We start from the raw sequence: 15952 nt of genomic DNA on the forward strand, positions 1-15952 counted from the left end.
TTATTTTTTGCAGTGGCAATGTAATGACCACACCACCCAGTGTCATATGTCAACACAATGCTTGATAAAATCTCTACTGTCACTTTGTCAGTTGTTAAAGAGCAATATTAACACTTAAAAGTTTTAGCACAAGTCTTTCGCATTACTTTCACTAGTTTATGGCCAGAAATGTGAACCACTCCAAAACAGCTTGAGTAAACTCTACTAACTATGAGTAAACACAGTGGTTATCATGCAAACACAAGCAACTAGCTACACTAGGCACTACTTAACAAATAATTTGCAAATACAAATGTATCTCACTGTTGTATTTGCACATGTACATGTAACATAGCCAAATAGTAAAAAACAAACAAAGAAACAAAATACAAATATTTGTTAAGTCACAAGTAATAAATTCAGTATGAACTAGTGCTTAGTGCTGGTTTAAGTCTCAACGAAAACACGTAATGAGACTGCATGTAGTAAAAAAGAAAAAAAAGGTTGGACGATAATAAACAAAAAATGTTGCATGTACAGTAAGTAATACTGTGATAGACAAAGGAACTGCAAAGCAGTTAACCTCTTTTTCACAAGCATGGCAGTGTAGAATTGTCTTTTCAGTTAGAACATACAAGGTTTGAGATAATGTACAAATGATCCTCTAACATATCAACTACGATTCTATACTCTTCCTATAAATAAATCTGCATTTGCTTCAAGTATGTTATACTTACAGTGTTGTTATAAAAGTAATCTCAGTTATTCTCAATAATTTTCTAATCACAACTAGGACATGAATGTACAAAACAGAAATAATATGTATATATATATGTATACAGGTACAAACTGAATGAATTTACCTAATAACAAATATCTTTTTTAATTCCTTAACATTCAACGTCAGTGTTTTGCATGACAATAATTTTTTCTTTACACTAGTTAAAACATATATGTGTAGTTTCACAAAAGACACTCATAATCTCCCAAATAAAAATATGTGTCAAATACTTACGAAATAATTTTGTTTTAAGCAAAGGAAAAGTGATCTCTTTTTGCTGAAGCAAATACTGCTACAACTACACTTCACCCCATCCCACCCCAAATAATTAATTACAGTTTGATGCCCTTCTCGTGGGGTGGCCACAGGCTTTTAGCCAGGATTCCAACATTGCTCAAGCAAATACAGTATAAGGCCTAAGGAACCACCCTCCAAGGACGATCCGGAGACATGCAAAATTTAAGTATCATGGTGTATGATGCAGTTTTATAAGTACTCTCCATTACGGATAGGCGCCCATTGAAACGTGTCGCCCGGGAAAAGTGGGGTACCCATGATGTTTTGCGGGCACCGAGCCTTGGAAACGAGACTGCAAAAGCTGCCGACAGTTTCGGTTTCTTTAGATCCTGAAGTGACAAATTCTCAAAAGGGAGTTGAACGCTATGCCCCTGAGTCCTTTAGAGGACAATGCTGATTGTTTGGAAGTGTCGGCAAGCTCTTTTTATCGAACAGTTTATGCAAAACCTCGTATGTAATATTTCACGACCAAAATTCGAAGCGCCGTAGACATTGTGTGAATTTTGGAAATCCAGTCTGTTATCAGCATCTTTCCAAGTCAATCTTGTTGTTTAAAGCTCGGATTTCTGTGAAGAAGGCAGTTTTTTATGTCAACAAGAGAAAGCGGTTCTAAATCGAATGAAATTTGCCACGCGATACGGAGGTAAAATTTTAACACGAGTTGTTTATATTTTAGCGGCCGATTACGCGTGAATATCGTGAACGCACATTCCAAGTTTTGTTTGAGGTTTGCTCACCAAAAGCCATGAAAATATCTTTGTTGTAGCGAAAATTTCGACGAGAATTATTGTTAAGTTTAAAGCGAAACACTTTAAAGCGAAACACTTCGTGGCTCTCGCCGCTTCGGCACGCGTTGTAAACAATTTGCCGCTTTAATTTGCTGCATGTGTTATTTACTTTCATTTTATCGGGAAACCTTATTTAAACCAATTAGAAATCATTTTCTCAAGGAAGATAACAACTGTTTAGAGAAAGGGTAATCGACAGAGTGAAAATTCCACCGAGCAAACGTGTAAACAACAAATTTCTAATCGCTAAATTGTCTAGTAGTGGCGACTGACAATTACGTTTGCCTCCCGGGACTAACCACAAATTACCGTCTATTATTTCCGCCGTCTTAGCAAAAACAATGGTTAAGAAATCGACCTACACAGGGGATTACTTGATTGACAGTACGTTACGCATGCTCTGTGTTTAATTTTAAGCCTATTTGCATTTTCCCGTGCGACGCTTTTCAATGGGCGCGTTTCCGTCATGCATAACATATTTAACTTATTTTTCTCCAAAAAGTAAGCAATCACAACATCCCAGATCTGGCTAAAAGTGTCTTGTTAAAAACAAGACCCTGTTGTGGGCATTGTTTGCTGTTGCTGTTTGTCATCTCTTAAACCTGGACCACTTGGTCCAGAGAACAATGAGCTGACCTGTTGCAAACCTGTGAGAGATACTGGGCTGAATACAGTTCAGGAAAAAATGTAAAAATTATTATTAACTTTAAGAATACAGTAATACACAATATGGATCGTTCTTATCATAATAAGTAAATGTCACTATACCATGCCATGCAATGAACGATACCATATTTCCACTTCACTGCAGTGATAGTACTCATATCATCTTTGAGGAGCTTCTCACAAACAGCTGCACTTTCGCTTGTGCCTGATGTGTTTGTGTGACTTACGAAGCTTCTCTGCTGCCTTCTCCTCATCAAGCTCTTTTGTGGCCTTCTCATACCAGTCAGCCTCCAAAATGTACCAGGGTGGTGGCCAACGCTTCTTTTCGATGGACTTGAGAGTTGCTGAGTCAAGGTTCTTGACGTGCTTTGGACACTGTCGGCAGACAGCATTATAGTGCGTTGCAATGAAGTGTATGCACCAGGCTTCCAGTTGTGTTGCATTGTGAATTTGAGCATCAAGCAGATATCCTGGAGCAACAACATGCTTATTAGGAAACTCAAGACAAATGCAGATGAGATGACCATACAATAGGCTTCTTTCGATATATTAAAATTCAGCTTGGTAGCAAGGCTTAGAGGACACAAACAAAAGAATTTTTACAAGCATGTTTATTCATTCTTTTGTTCATGTCTTTTAGGCCTCGCTACAAAGCTGAATTATAATATAGCGAAAGAAGCCTATTTGACCATACATTGAACCTCTTTTAACATTACAAGTGCCAAAGGGGTAGGGTGGGGTAGGGTAGGGTGTGTAAGGGTAGAGTGACTCCGTATCATGGAGGTGGCCATATTGTATGTGGTACAGATTATTATAAACTATGGTTCAGGTTACTGTGGGACCAAGCGACCTGCGCATACTATATTATTATAAGTGTCTATATGAAGGAAGTGTCTCTAAGGAGAGGTTCAACTGATCCATTTGCCAGTGAGTAATTCATATCTTCCACATGGTGACACAGAGAGCCTTTAACTTTTTACCTTCTGTCTGATTACTGCTAATTGTATAGAGCAACATTCAAGGAATACTGTAATGCTAAACCAGTTTTTGTTTAGGATCACTGCACATGAAGAGTTAAACCTTGTCTAGTGTTCATTTCTAAATTAAAATTAAAATGTTCATGCATACCAATAATATCCTCTGCAACAGCCATTTCATCTGTTGCCATAGCAACCTGAAGTTCTTTGACAATGAGCTGTTCACAAAGAGCAACAAGTTTGGGCAGACAAAAGAAGTTGGCCAGAGCCATCACACCAATGATGTCATCTACAGTTAAGCAGGGGCACTGCCCGGTGTAGAGATATTCAAGGACTTTCAAAAATGCATCAAAGTTGGTGTCTTTAAATTCCACCTACAAACAGAAAAGAACCAGCATTTAAAATTCAAGAAAAATGTTGATTGCCTCCAGAAAGGTCTTGTCTGCATTTTCACCTAGCTTACAGGTGAAACATTTTCATTTTTGGTTTAAAATAGTGAAAAGTGAAAACTTAAATTGCAAACCTAGCACAATTTTTACGAATTTACAATTAAATACTCAAGGCTTCGCAAGATTGATACATTTTACATGAGTAACAAAGACACAAAACATGCAGATGATTTTAGTCTTGAGGCATGTGCACGCATCCCGCTTACTGCAAAAGCATATATTGTGCTCACTTGATAGAGGGAATGTGCAGAACTTGTGCACAGAAAATATTGATACTCACCCCATTCTCTATTTTCCAATTGCCCATAATGCACTTTGTTTGCCCCCCAAATTTTGCATATAATTGTTTTGCTATTGTTTTGGAAATATGCAGTCCTCCCAAGAGAATTTGAAAACAATAGTTTATGCAAAATTTGGGGGGGCAAACAAAGTGTATTATGGGCAATTGGAAAATAGAGAATGGAAGGTCTTTGTAATTCGGAGAAGGGGGGAAGGGTCTCAAAAGCCAAGATCGTTTAAGGGAAGTATGAATGTAAACTATGTGGGGGGAGTTCAAACCAAAAACCTTCTGTGCGGGAGATATCCATGGATATTTTATGGAACAACACAATTAAATTAGTTTGGTGCTGAATCCTTGTTGTCTTACACAGTGACTGAAGAGTTTCAACTCTCCTTGTGGTCTTTGGATCTACTTGGCTCTGCCTTGTAGATCCATAGCTACTTTGGCAAGGATTTATCATTAATAAGGGGACATGTGCATAAAAAGCCCCTGTCAATTTGTTAAAAAAAAAAAAAAAAAAAATTGGCCCTTTTGGAGGGGAGGGGGTAAAAATTTGCAATCCTATCATGGTACTTTTTGGGTAAGCCTTGTTCTAAAAGATATTTGGGGACTTAAGTTCGACATACATTTTGGGTGGTTTGAAAAAGTCAACATATTATTTTGAGAAAACATTGTAAGTTTATCATGTGGTTATTTTTGGGGGTGTCAATGCACAGCTTCATTTGCACCTGATCTGGCATCTTTTTTCTTGAGCAGCACCTGGGATTAACTACTTAGCAACCACAGTGAAACCATGAAAATTGAAACTGAGACTCATACTGTCTTCACTAATAAATTCAATCTGGTGTTTTTTTCTAGCTTAGTGAATACTTGTCATAACAAAATGGATATATATTTAAACATATATTTATCTTAGTTTTCAATTGCCTTCTTACAAAACCAATATATCTCTATCCTTTTAATAAAACAATTATTGTATCTGGCATGTAGATGCCAATAATAGATGCATGTATATGTAGATGTACATGACTGTACATTCCAAGTTACAAGTAAATATATTTGAATTTCACAGGCCAATAAACAATGAACAAGTCAGATGGCAAGACAGATCAACTGTAACTGTAATAATGCTACACTACATGTACTGAATATTGAAAGCTGGAGCATTTTTTTTAATTGCTAAATTTAACAGAGCTGAGTATTGGCTCCAGGTGTCAAAACATGACCTCAAGCTGTATAAACTGGCATCAATTTAATAAGTTGAAAATTATCCAACTTTCTCAATATGTGTACTGAAACTTTGTTGCTGTGTTAGCTTGCATCTCCTTCATCTTTTTATTATTTTTGTGGTGATTAAGTATTTTACAGACACCTTTAATACATGCATATAAAGAATGAATGTATACATATATTTTCCACATTCGTCATATATAAAGACAACCACCCTACAATCATCCCATGTAGGATTGATTCACAGTGTTCTAATTATAAGAACAGGCAAATGACAGGGCGAAAGAAAACAAATTTATGACAGGGCAAAAAATGTCCAATTGAAGTCCTGATCATGCTTGTGTTTTTGTCAATCTGTTTTTGCGGGCTTAATTCATGCTTTGCATAATTCCGCTGAACACAAAAGTCTGACTTAAGTAAAGTGTGAAGAACAATGAGACAGCAAAGAACAACAACAGAGCGCAATTAAGTAAAACGACAAGGCAGAATGCCCTGTTGTTTATCCCTACAACACTCATTCACTTACACAAAAAATCTTCACAAAGTTAAAAATAAAATTGAGGCATTCCTTACCATTTGTACTCCACTTTCTTTGAAGTGCCCTGCCATGAACATTGCTGCCATCATTTCACACTGTGCTACTAAAAATGCCTTGTGCGCCACCACAATCGTGCCTTCAATTTGGAACACAATGTCAGAAAACATCTGAGAGTTCACTAGTTCCTTTGCACGAGAAGTCATCCCTCGCACCATCCTTGAGTGAACTTCAGTGTTCATGTACTCTGTATTGTTCATGACATTGGCAACATAATCAGCAAGATTAACAAGTTGAAGATTTCTGGCAGCATCTTCAAGTTCCTCCGTGCAAGCCTCAAGGGGAATGTTGCCACTATACAGAAATTCAAGAATGAACATGAATGTTCTGTATGAAACAAAGTTATCAACCTTAACTTGAATGGTAGAGGTATGATCTTCACTGGTCCAGGCGTTTTTGTAAGAATCAATAGACACAAAACCTCTGGGCAGGCTTCCTGGCTTTCCAAACACTAGTGCATCTTGCAACACTATCTTTTGTGGAGTGCCAAAACTACTGTGGATTTTATCTTCCTTGAAGGAGAACAATGCAGCGAATGTTGGTGCTGCTGCACAAAGAATTGCCCTGTGAGCCTTGATGGTCTGACCATGTACCAAAAATTCCACATCTACACACATCCCACTTGTAATCAGCCCTTTCAAGTTTTCCTTGTACGAAGAGGAAGGCACACTGACACTTGGAGCATCAGGTTTTTTAGGAAGGTAAGGGGGCTGAAGCTGTGGTTTCTGGACTCCCTTCAAGTGCGATGACCAAAACCTGGTCTGTCGTCTTGTGATCAGTGCTGTGCGGATTGTATTTTCAAACACGTGCTGCACTCCCCACATGGTTACAACACTTGTCTCGTAGTATGTTGCACCGATCTCTTTGGCCACTTGACGCCCCATGTCAGGCGTAATGAGGGAGCACTCTCGCATGCGCTTTGACAAACTGCTGCTGGTATTTACTGCAGTGTATTTACCATACAATCGCCAATCAGACTGCATCCCAACCAGTATAATTGGGGTCCTTGGACAGTATTTCTTGATCTCGCTATACCATACGGCATTGACATTCTTAAAGGTTTTGGGGCAGTTGATGGCAAAACAGAGTAGTACCACATGAGCATTCTGATAGGCAAACTTGCGGTTAAACTCGTGATCACCAAAGGTATCCCAGAGTCTCAAAGCCACATCTACTCCGTCAACGCGAAAGTTAGCTCGCTCCCTTATCTCTTGAGAAACATGATACTGATCGATTGCAAACACTGTCGGAAAATGAAGATGTTGCTTGGTGTCTTGAGGCGCAGGAATCCCAACTCCAACAGCTTGTGCGCAGATCAGTCGGGTCTTTCCTACACCTGTGTCTCCGACTAAGACACATTTGATGAGCTCACGTGGATGCTCTTGTTCATAATCAATTTCGTTCATACTTGTTTGAAATTCCCGCCCTGCTTAGAAGGCGCTCTGATAAAATAGCTCAAGGCAAAATTTTAGATTGAGCTGCTATTGTCTGCACGAATGAGTGTTAAAAGAAAAAAAAGCTTTACCAAAGCAAGTGGAAAGCTTCTGAAAAGAAAATTCTCAACGCCGTAAGCTATTGAGAAAGTGATATGGAGCTTTGTTGTCGGTGACGGCCCTTCCAAATCAAACTGCGTGATAATGTTGTTTAATATGGCGGGCGAACTGGCAAGAAAAGCGACTTTCTCAGTTTAGTGTGAAAATGCCTGTTTACGTCAATCAAGGCTCCTTGAAACATAACCATACCTTGGAAAAACAACTCCTTTACAGCATAAGACTATCCACGGCCAGTTTCGTCTCAAGATGACGAGATTTTTTAATCGTTGCGGTGCGGAAACTCGAAGCAGGAGTGGGCGATGCGTCGCATCAAAACAAACGGCGGAAATCAATAACGTAGAACATGCCAATGGCGACGATCGAGAAATTCGTGCCGTAGAAAGCAAGCATCCACGAGAACGGCCAAATTTCCGAGATAAGGTACAAGTTCAGTTGTATGAGCTGTCTTACGAGTCCTTTCATAGGCTTGGCGATCTAACAGACCGCACGGGTGGGTCTGTTCCCTGAAGCTTTGTGAAGATAAAAACGCACAGTAAACAAGAATTTAATGTAATCCCTCGGCGTTAAACACGTTTCGTCCTTTGAAGAAGACTACAGCGGGGCAAAAGTGGTTATCAACAACTTATCAGAGCTAGCCCTTCTTCTTCCATTCTTTTGATCGATACTGCATGATGAAATTGAAGATGTTTTTGTTTTGTTGTCGTGCCTGCTTGACTTCAATTTTTTCCCCTAGACAAAGCAACCAATCGAAAGTGAGGATTTTGTCACGTGATCCTGTGGGTTTTTGGATTTTTTTTCAAATTTTTCACATGAACAGCTTTCAAGATAAAACTGTTTAACCCCAAGAACGGTGGTTAATTTCCTTTACCATTTTCAAGCTGATACTCCGCTAAGTGAATTCAATTGCCCAAGTACGTGACAAAACAACATGCGATATACAGAAAAAAATCCCGATCATTTGAAGTTGCCCGGTGACCCAGGTGGCTTTTGAGAAGAGTGACCGTGTCTAAAAATAAACCACCGAGCACGAAAAATATGTAAAAAAGATATATTGGCCGCAGGAAACAAACTCAATTTTAAGCCATTGTTCTTGAGGTCTTGGTATTCTTGTTGATCACTTTAAAACGTCCGCAGTTGTAGGGAACGTGACGAAATGCATCGAAAAAAAATATGCGGCAGATGAGGAGGCGCCCACGTTTATAAATTGATTTCCTCAGGTAGCAAACCGAAATTCACTGATAACAAGTCAAAAATAAATCACGACCGGAAAAAAAATTGCACGCAATCCAGCCACACGAATTTCGTTACTGTTGCTTTTTATAAAGGATCTACTGGAATTGACGAGCTTTTCATGCCGTGCGTGTCGAATCTGTTGAATGACCTTGAATGTCTTGTTTGTTGTTGTTTTTTTGTCTAGCTCATTTTCACCCCCGGATAGGTTGTGCCTAGGAACGAATGGCTTTCTGCGCGAAATACTCGATATGCTCTTGTAATGCAGTGGTAATGGGCAGGGGATTACAGGCAGATATGATCGGCATGCACAATTTTACAGAAACATAGCATCAAATTGCCACTGAAATTAAAATTGCCAAATCATGGGACAAATAACCCTTGAAACGCCAGCTTGCTGCCTTACAATGTTTTTATACGCCTTTTTTTATTTTAATTGAATAAATTATTTGAAAAAGATAAACGCAGCACACGCAATATTTAACCTGATGTAATATGCAAAAACGTCAAATGATCGGGAATGTTTTTGGTCTTTTTGTCGTTTGTCGCGGTCGAATAAGGAAGAATCGTTACTTCAAGGATGTTCTAAAGTCGGTAATCAAACACCCCAAGTACCTCCTTTGTTGGCTTTTACAAAATTTCTTTGTTATGTAATTAATCACGACCTCCCTCTTAAAAACATCTAGCTAAAAACAATTTGTTGCTAATATTGGCACAGTCTGAATATTAGGCCCTGTCACCACAGGAAACCCACTCTGTATCGCAACACAAGATCTCTTTAATAATGAACTTGATCAATATCGCAAAGCATCTTTTTGTGTCGTTTTATTCCGAAGCGTGTCAAAAGGCATTACGCGAATCAATTCATCTACGAACAATTTGAAACACAGTGGAATTGTTTAGCGTGGGTAGAAGTAGAAGTAGATTTGAATGGAGAATTTGATTCTGGTAGTTTCTTCTACACCTTTTGTGCGTACCGTATTTACTCGAATAAGCGCCGCGGCGCTTATTAAATTTTTCGCGCCTCAAGTGCGGCGCTAATTCGAGGGCGGCGCTTATTTAAAAATTGGACGCCACAAATAATCTTATATAGACGAAACGTTAACAGTACTACGTATTGTAAGAAGTTTGGATAGAAAAAATAATGGGAGAGCGGTAAAATATAATAACTTTGAGCTGCGGAACATTGCTTTTGACGAAAAGGCATTTCCAAGGCTGTTTTAGAGTTGCTTTGTAGTGCTATTTTCAGTTACACGGAATTCCTCGAATAAGCGCCTCATCGTGACTGCGGCGCTTATTCGGGGGCGGCGCTTATTAACTTCTTGGTCCCAAATTATGCGGCGCTTATTCGTGGGCGGCGCTTATTCGAGTAAATACGGTATTCAGCTGCGTTGTTACGTAGCAGCATAGGCGTACGGGCAATTTTTTGCCAGGGGGGCGGTGAACCATTTGCCCAAAAAATTATCGCAAATTGCCCAAATTTTTACGAAAAAGTCGAGAAGAAACGAGGGTCCTGCGATGCACTAATATAAGCTGCCATAGGCCTACATATGAAGAGAAAATATTCTCGTGCAGTTCTTGCATATGAATTTATCATATGAGCCCATAAATCACCTTAAAAGAAATAGCTATCTGCCATTTCGACGGCCGAAGATTTCAATGATACGATCTTTTCATTGTTGACTACAGATTTGGCATATGCCCTTTCAATGTTAATAAGTGCGATGTTACTGACACGTTGCCCCAAGGTGCTGTTGAGGTAAGTTTTCAATCTGCGCAATGCACACAATGATCTTTCTGCAGAACACGATGTAGCAAGTATCATGCACTGCGAGGATATGTACCACATAAGGAAACTTTGGAGACATATCAAATAGAACATTCTCGTGCATTGTCTCCAGCATTTCTGAAACCGAGTCATGTAGCCTAATCCGTGCAAACGACGAAAACTCGCGTACATTTTCTGCTCGGCTTTCAGAATCTCGCCGTCGATTTTGTAAAATTTAGCAACGCGGGAGAAGCGTTCTTTATCAGGGTCGTGTTTTACCGTGACATAAATTTCCCAAGTTGAGTGACCATCATTGTGTCCATTTGTAACGAGAGGAAAATGATTATTTGGTTTAGTTTTATTTATTCGCTTTGCTGTTAAAAACATAGAAAATCCAACGTAGAAATTATTGTTTTGGTTTGTTAGCTGTGAGATCATAACTGTAGATAACTGTTAAACTGTTAATGCAACCTGCAGAAAGCTGTAATCCACCTGCGAGTTTTTGAAAGTTATTAATGTTTCAGAACTAGGATTAACTTCAGCCAATCGAGCTTAGAAACGTTTGTTTATGTTCTCAAAAATAGCGTTTTCTCGTATGATGTAATCTGTATCGCGTCACTAGCTCGCCCTTAAGTAGAACAGCACTGTAAAATATTATTTGGTTATGTCCTACTAACGCACTGGTTATGTCCTGCTAACGCACTGGTTATGTCCTGCTAACGCACTGGTTATGTCCTGCTAACGCACTGGTTATGTTCTGCCAGCGCTTACGCACTGGTTATGTTATTGGAATAAATCTCTACTGTTGGAGCCAAGTAACTGCGTGTTCTCTGCCGTTCCGAAGGACTGCATGTTGTTGCTGTGTTAGATCCCGAACTTCCCGTAGCTGCAAGCGTGGTTCCCCCTCTGTAAGTGTATACGGACGAACGACCGAAAACAGCGCTAAAACATCCGTTTCAGTGGTGGAGAATCCGGGTAAACACAGCAGGCTTTCTAGGAACAAGCAGAGAAAGTGCAGGACGTAACCCCTTGGAGCGACTAACGAAGGATCGCCCAAGTAAGTGAAGTAAATTTGATTAATGAAGAAGTCTTCAAGAAGATCGAACAGTAAACCGTATTAGTTGAGAAGCCAGAAGCATTTGAACCAGTATTCGCACACGCGCCGACGACATTTATTGTGAACAAGAAACAAGTACATCAACAGTGGAAGAAAATCGCAACCAGAAAACAATTTATAATAAAACTACAGAAAAAGGAAAACAACAAGAGAAAATTACGGATAATTTAGAAGAAACTGTCCCTACAGCAGGTGGTTTAAGGCTACCAGTAATTACCTCACCCGCTGACATCTATAAACATTTCCCGCGAAGAGTAACCTTTCAGGACGAAATTCGGGAAAGTTTTAGGGAAACAGACACTTCAATTTCAGACGACATTGGCAGCAGAGAAAACGTTAGCGACTCTGACGACCAATTAAGCGACGAAGACAAGGAACAATTTTCGTCGCACACCCAGAGAACAGGTACCAGTTGCCCTGGTCACACTGCTAAGAAAATGTTTAGTCAAGAAACAACGGAAGAAATGGCCGCAGATATATTTCAATCATATCAACAAACACTGAACAATTTGGCACAAAAGATGCTAGTTAAGGATGTGAAAATTGACAAGTTTCATGGGCGAGATAATGAAGATATCTCGCGATGGTTTGAAAAGCTGGAATTGCTATTAACCACAAAAGGAATCGACAAGACAGGTCCATTGGCCTTAGCGCAAATCATCAATAATTTGAGCGGACCAGCTGAGACGTTTCTCTTTGAGTTACCAGCCGAGGAAAGAGAGAACTTCGGAAAGTTGAAGTCTGCATTGATGAAACGCTACGATACGAAGGATCGTACATGGGTCAAGCGCCAACGCCTGATTACTCGACGCCAAGGATCCAATGAACTGCTGTCTGATTACATATATGACATGCATGAACTGTTCAGTGGATTGCAGGTAGCTGAAGTAGATAAAGTGACATACTTCATAGAAGGGTTATTACCCTCACTGAAAGTTAAAGTTCTCGAACGAATGCCAGAAACATTGTTAGAAGCCGAAGAATGTGCTAGAACTTTGGATTCAATTAACAAACGCGTAAACCAAGACGGCGATAGCAGTCAAATTGAACGACTAATAAACGCGCTAATGGTTAGTGGACAGGTACCAGCTACAGCGACAGCTACCACTTCTCAACCTGTGGATAAACAAATACAATCATTAAACACAAAGTTGGACGTGTTGGCCAGTAAATTGAATGGTGTTTCCCACAAGCAATCCAAAACAGAAACTGTTGCCGCTTATGCTGAGCCAGAGAGAGACAGCCAGCAAGGAGTAGCAAGGCTGATAAGAGAATTAAGAGAAGATTTACTTGATGAGTTACAAAAACAGGACCGGCGCTTAAACGCGCGAATCAGTGGTCTTGCCCGAGGTGGCTTTGGTAACAGGTATGAATACCAACCAATGAGAGAACGAACTCGTTATGGACGACCTACCTGTTATAACTGTGGTGTCGCAGGTCACTTTGAACAGAACTGCCCTCAGCGAGTGAACTATCAAACAGGCAACCATTATACAGCACATGAACCTGTACAGAGGCAAGATCCACGCGGATACCAGTATCATTCTGAGTACCAACGAGGAAGAAGAGAAATTATGCCACCAAACCGCCAAACGGAAGCCTCAACCAATCATGACGCCAACCCGCCGTGCATAGGTACTTTTAGTACCGTTAATGCAGACCTATCAGCGACTATGGCTAAACATACAGAGGGAACAGCACGTCGAGCTGGACGCACACTGCCAAAGCAAAAGCAGGAAAACCCTGTGAATGAAAGCCAAGCTAAGGGGAGCGTGCCTATAGTCCAAAAGAAGGAAGTGCCTAGTCAAGACCAAGAACCAACAAGTGTACAGAGCCAGGAAATTCACCCAAACATAGGTGAGGTGACAAGAGCAAGAAATACCAGTCCGGAGAACAGAAGTAATGTACGGCAGACTAATACTGCTAATAATTTTGTGCCGCTCCAAAGCCAGCCGCCAAATGAACCTTCTGTCCCAGAGAACCTAAGTCAATCAGCGCGTGCGCCAAAAACTGTGGTTGCCAGCCAGTCAAATGATGAATGCCCACAGCCACAAAACCCAAGAGCGACGAGCAATTATCGTGCTGTGTTTAACAGAAATACACAGTCCTTCTACGGTTCTGGTTTAGCTATACGTTCTAATCCACCTGTTTTTGATACGCCACAAAAGGAAGCTTACGTGAATGCCTTTACACACTGTACAGGAAATAAGCCGTTCAGAAAACACGTGAACGATGTAGTTCCCAGAGGCGTAAGATCCGTGATGTACATCGAAATTCCAGACAACAAGAGTTAGCCAAGTTATCAGATTCAGTAAAGGAAACAAGAAGGGAGAAAAATGCAGAAGTGTACCAGACCAAATGAAGCTCAGAAGCAGGAAGTTAAGCGTCAAGTGTCGATTAGCCACAAGGAGGCGTCTCCGCCTAGACACGTACATAAGAAAAATAACAGGCATGAAGAAGTGTACACAGACAAACAAGCTGCCAGAAAAGACGACTACCGAACTGAAGACTAGTGACCTTACGATGGTTGGAGATATGAAGGTCATTCAATTGAATACTCGTAGACACTGGAGAGGTCTCAGCAATAGCCGGGCAAATGCTGAAAAAGAATATGGCCATCGACCTGCAAGGATGACTGATGGTTTCGTTCCTTCTGTCAAGACAATAAATGGAGAACGGGTGCCGATCTTAGGCAAGATTGAAGTCCCACTGAAGATAAATGGTATCCTGTACGAAGCTCAGTTCCATGTGATGCAAAGCCTTACTCACGAAGCCATACTTGGACAAGATTTCTTACAAAAGAACAGCGCTGTAATAGATTTGGGAAACAGCTGTCTGACATTAAATGAAGGGCCTATGAAACTAAAGAAACCGTCTGCTTCAGGAAATGATCGTGTGATGGGAACCTTTGTCTTACCCTCTTCAAAGAAAGCCGCATCTGAAAGGAAAAGTTCTGCTAATGGTGACAAGGAAAGAAAGCCCAAGGCTAATCCAAAGAGAGAGAAGCACCACAAGAGTAATTCTCATTTATTGTTTTTGATCCTCATTTTTTTGTTTTACCTATTCATGACCTCACAAGCCCAACTTTGATGAATTCCTGCCAACAGACGACAGAGCAAAGACGGAGAGTACTACAGTGCCACACAGGATCAATTAAAACTCAAAGAAATTTCGTGTGTTCGTGAGCATCCCAGCAGTTCTTTACCAAGATATTTGCCCACGACTGGCACGATGCTTACAAAGATGATGGCTACAAGCCTTTGCACACCTCAGATATCCTAACCGCAGAAGGAACCCAATAAAATAAGACAGTTTATTGAAAACAAATAAATAGGAAGATGTCCGTCAAGATTTCGAATATATTTAAAGGCAGCAATAAAGCTGTTAAAATTGAATAAAAGGATACAGACGACTTAAATCAAAAAATAATAGATAATATTGAAAAGATAGTTACAAGCAAAAAAAATAGATATTTTGCCTACTACCCAAAGAAAGTTGTATACCGAAATAAGTTAAAATTGCCAAGACAGGAGACATAAGATAAAGCGTTTAGTTTATTGGACCCCGAGGCCAGTTATTTAGGTTGTTCGGTTAATGCCGCGGTCCAGGCAAAAACAAATTTAAAATTTAACAATATATACACAGTAACGTGACAATAAGTACTTTGCTTTAAGGAATGTTTGAACTTTGATAGTTACTTTTAATTGCTTGACTCAGGAGAGTTTCAAGCTAAGGTCGGAGGAATGTAACGAGAGGAAAATGATTTTTTTTATTTTTTTATTCGCTTTGCTGTTAAAAACATAGAAAATCCAACGTAAAATTATTTTTTTTTGTTAGCTGTGAGATATAACGTAGATAACTGTTAAACTGTTAATGCAACCTGCAGAAAGCTGTAATCCACCTGCGAGTTTTTGAAAGTTATTAATGTTTCAGAATAGATTAACTTCAGCCAATCGAGCTTAGAAACGTTTGTTTATGTTCTCAAAAATAGCGTTTTCTCGTATGATGTAATCTGTATCGCGTCACTAGCTCGCCCTTAAGTAGAACAGCACTGTAAAATATTATTTGGTTATGTCCTACTAACGCACTGGTTATGTCCTGCTAACGCACTGGTTATGTCCTGTTAACGCACTGGTTATGTCCTGCTAACGCACTGGTTATGTTCTGCCAGCGCTTACGCACTGGTTATGTTATTGGAATAAATCTCTACTGTTGGAGCCAAGTAACTGCGTGTTCTCTGCC

At 39.9% G+C, this 15952-nt stretch overlaps 1 protein-coding gene across 2 annotated transcripts; it reads right to left on the minus strand.

The window, feature by feature from the left end:
* Positions 1 to 8485, minus strand: LOC144643619 (rho-related BTB domain-containing protein 1-like). 2 transcript variants are annotated; one of them, XR_013568942.1, is made up of 4 exons: positions 6021 to 8485; positions 3640 to 3862; positions 2068 to 2981; positions 1 to 1450 (listed from the first exon to the last, which is right to left on the minus strand). XR_013568942.1 is itself a non-coding variant. In XM_078502926.1 (3 exons), the coding sequence occupies exons 1-3, from the start codon at positions 7446 to 7448 to the stop codon at positions 2689 to 2691; spliced, it is 1944 nt and encodes a 647-aa protein (XP_078359052.1). In that variant the 5' UTR covers positions 7449 to 8485; the 3' UTR covers positions 1 to 2688. The 2 variants fall into 2 exon arrangements, 1 of the variants encoding a protein (XP_078359052.1); XM_078502926.1 differs by having other exon boundaries at positions 1 to 2981.
* Positions 8486 to 15952: the final 7467 nt, after the last annotated feature.

Source organism: Oculina patagonica, chromosome 2 (assembly GCF_052425735.1).
Source record: "Oculina patagonica isolate OP01 chromosome 2, crgOcupat, whole genome shotgun sequence".
In the NCBI taxonomy this organism is placed as follows: domain Eukaryota; kingdom Metazoa; phylum Cnidaria; class Anthozoa; order Scleractinia; family Oculinidae; genus Oculina; species Oculina patagonica.